Source organism: Dendroctonus ponderosae, unplaced genomic scaffold (genome assembly GCF_020466585.1).
Source record: "Dendroctonus ponderosae isolate FM_Combo_2020 unplaced genomic scaffold, Dpon_F_20191213v2 Dpon_F_20191213_10, whole genome shotgun sequence".
NCBI lineage: Eukaryota > Metazoa > Arthropoda > Insecta > Coleoptera > Curculionidae > Dendroctonus > Dendroctonus ponderosae.
In genome coordinates, this window is record NW_026017111.1 from 7730934 (window position 1) to 7734766 (window position 3833).

At 38.0% G+C, this 3833-nt stretch overlaps 1 protein-coding gene across 2 annotated transcripts in view; it reads left to right on the forward strand.

Moving 5' to 3' along the window:
• The window catches only part of LOC109546132 (protein farnesyltransferase subunit beta), a gene marked incomplete at its 5' end in the record, with an annotated part of 11291 nt that overhangs the window by 2915 nt on the left and 4543 nt on the right, over positions 1 to 3833 (forward strand). For both annotated transcript variants that reach the window (XM_019916962.2, XM_019916963.2), the window contains 3 exon segments: positions 2410 to 2539; positions 2589 to 2718; positions 2770 to 2978. In XM_019916962.2, the coding sequence (XP_019772521.2) occupies positions 2410 to 2539; positions 2589 to 2718; positions 2770 to 2978 (469 nt within the window).

The following is a 3833-nucleotide window of genomic DNA, read 5'->3' on the forward strand; positions in this document are numbered from 1 at the left end:
AATGGGGTCCAAATGGGGCTCCCATTTACTGAAATACCATGAATTTCGATCCCCCATTCCAAACGTGAGTACCCCAGGCCATTTCCGTTACAATAATAAAATATTATTAATTAATAACTCTGTACTTGAACAAAATGCTCAGTTACTTTTAGCTTTTCTTCTCTTAAAGCAGCCGATTTTCTCTCTAGTGATGTCAGGGGCTGCAAACATATACAAGAAAACACCAGTAGCGGAAGGTTTCTGTCAAAGTAGGCCGGGACCAGGAATGTGCTGGAATATTGACGACAGGTTGAACAGCGAATATTATAAAGTTATATCACCTACTTTTCGGAAATAGCAATAATTTTATTTTTCGACAAGACAACTGCCCTGTTCATAAATTCAGAACAGTGGAAAATTAGTTATTTGAAAATAAAATTAACTGGTCACCCTGGAGCTCGCGGAGCCCTGATTTAAATAAAAATTAACCGAGAAACATGTAAGCCGCAAAACCGCCATGAATTATGGAAAAAAATGCATGGGGCCTGGGACTAGAATACACAAGCACATTAATTCCATTGTTTCCATGCCCAGCAATAAAATATAAGTTTTTAATAAATCTTATTAATATTTTTTTACCGGGACTTTTGCAAATTTTGAAACGAGCTCTGATGTACAGTCGTCTTCACATAAAAGTAGACGATTAAATAGTTGTTGTGTAAATCTGACTTTATTCCTCCATCTACCTTTGTGTAAATGACATAATACTGACAAATGTTCAAAAGTCCAGACGCCCCCCTGGTTTGCTAAAATTATAACTGCAAGTTAGGCAGTAATTTGACACTTGTTTTATTGACATTGGTGTCACATAGATGTTTACATCTGACTGTGATTTGTTGTGTTTTGTTCTAATCAACAAGTCTCAACTGTCACTCGACAACGAGTAATTTGACGTTCCGCAGCGCCAGCATCGGTAGTTAAACTCGCGACTTATCAAAATGACACATTCAAAAGTATTTGAAACAAGTCGAATAATTACATTAATCGACGAAGGATGGTCAGCAAAAACACTAGCTGAGAGATTCCGAAAACCGAAGGGCACGATTTATAAAGAGATTGATTAAATTGTCAAATTAAAACAAGTTTGTGACATACATCGTACATATATTTGACGTATTTCACAAAGCCTAATTTACCAAAATCTGGAAAAATTGCCTTTAGGAATCACCTGCTTTTATGTGACCCCAACTGTACATATTTTATTAAAATTAAGTTTACCAGTTTCTGCGGAAATAACTGTGAAACTGCGGCCTGCGTAACAAAGCTCAAAATACGCAAAACATTGTCTGAGGACGAATAAAAATCGAAACGTTTTCCACTGATAGAACCCATCTTGCCTTACGAAAGTTATGCAAAGATGACATCCGAACTTTTCTAGAATAAATGTTAAGGTTAAAAAACAATTTTAAAGAACCAAAGCACATAAAAAAAATTCTCAATAATTTTCTTACTATGACTAAGTCGAAACTCTTTTCTCACATAAAACGAATTGTTTGTTGCCTATAAAACATGGCTTTGGGCCTACATAAACAACCATATCATTATTTCGCAAATTAAAAATAACAAATATAAATAAAAAAATTCTGAAAAAAGCCAATGAATGAATAAGTTATCAAACCGACTATGATCTACATCATTTACATAATAACTAACTGAGAATCTCCAACTTGCATGAAGAAGCACAAAAAACATAGAAAAGTGTAAACAAATTCCACATAACAAATTAAAAGGCAAACTTAGGCCTGCAAATTTATTGACCAATAAATTGGATCAATTAATGAAGGTCATCTTGTTGGTTGTTATCGAAATTACACTTGGATATTGATCTCACAATAAATTGGTGCAATTTCGGTAAAACCAACATAAATTTCTATAGTTATGTTATGTTGTGTGTAAATCATAGCACATGAGCCAAGAGCAAAATTCTTTGCTTACACCTGCAGAGAAGTGGCCAACTTTTTTGGTTAATTTGTTAAACATATTGCATACAACACAGACGTTCAAGATCTGAAGCACAATAAACAGAAAAAAAAACCTAACCCCCAAATCCTTGCCACTTTACTTCGAGAAAACGCGAAACCAAATAACCCGAAAAATGTCCAGAAAATGTTTACAATCTGCATTAATTTGTAACTAAGTCCGCAATTAATTGTACAATTTATCGATCGCAATTCCACGCTCTACGCTCATACCTATCTGTAGCCCTTATAACTGGCCAATAAATTTAAAAATGTGAGCAAAATATCTCAAACTGTAGGAGTTAAAGAGGAAATACCAAAATTTTTTTGAAACTTTAACACCCTGTATCTTGTTAACGATGGACCTAAGAGCCCTAAAGCATTAATTGAAAGCGAACCAATTCCATTGCAGCTGCCAGACATACGAAGGCGGATTCGCTGGAGGTCCAGGCCTGGAGGCGCATGGAGGTTACGCGTTCTGCGGCCTGGCCGCCCTGGTAATCCTCAATAAAGGCCACCTATGCGACAACCGCGCTCTTTTGGTAAGTTCGATCGTCACCTTTCGGCCCTCTTCATACTCAAGCGTTGTAGAGATGGCTTGTGCACAAGCAAATGCCATTGGAAGGGGGCTTCCAGGGGCGCACGAACAAGCTGGTGGACAGTTGCTATTCGTTCTGGCAAGGCGGCGCCTTTCCCCTGTTGTATACCCTTTTAGCCAAAGGTAGGTTGGCCCTAAATTAGCTTGTAGAGTGTTTAATTTGGTGTTTTCCAGAGGGGTGCGCTCCTAAAAGGCATCTGTTCGACGAGCGGGCCTTACAAGAGTACATCTTGATTTGTTGCCAGTATTCCCAAGGGGGGCTGATAGACAAGCCGGGGAAGCCCAGGGATAGTTACCACAGCTGCTATGCCATCAGTGGCTTATCAGTAGCCCAGCACTTTTTGAATGATAAACACATACTGGGCACTTACAGGAATGAACTGGTACGGATTTTATCCAATTTTTTTTTGGAAGAAATTGGAATACGCATGCGGGCATGGTGAAGCTGATTAATACATTTCGATTTCGACTACATGTCTTTCCTGTTCTAAGAATTCTAGTTGAATCCGGTTCTAAAAATCTCTTCCTCTGACTGATTCTTGGCAATACCGGCTTTTGAACACGAGTTGATCACGCAATGTAGTCGATATTGTTCCGACTGAGTCCGAAACGTATCCGGAATGCGTAGTGCAGAAACCCTTCGAACCAATCAAAGCTCATCCGCATGCATCCTCTCCGCGCCTCCGCAGAAGTTCCAAATTTTAATATTTTTCGGCTTTTTTGCCGTGCAGAAGAAGGTGTAAACGTGGGTTAACTCCAGTGTAAAAGGTTATATTTGGACAGTACATCAAGCAGATATTTTTTTCTTAACCGTCTACACCAGTCCTGGCTGATTGCGCTTGCGCGTCTCACTGTCATGTTGCCGCTATGCACATACTTGGTTTTAACCGTCTAGCCTTGCTCGAATAGCGACGCCTAACCTCAGAAAAACTCGTTTACTTTTTTCAGTTAATTGTTTCTGGTTAATGTTTGTTTGTGTTTAAGATGCAATCTTGTAGGAGAAAAAAATTGTTATGCTGCATATTTTTCTGATGTTTTACAGGCATGTATATAATTAAAGTAAAGGTCATAGACAACATTTAAATACAGTGTGATTCAAAATTGGCGTCATTCCTCTGGGGGTGTTGTCTGGCGGTGTTATAAGAGTACAGAAAAACTAGTAAAAGAAATTAATTGTTATTAAAAACTGAGAAATTTGCAAAAAACTATATCAGAAATACGGCAGCAATGTTTTTCAA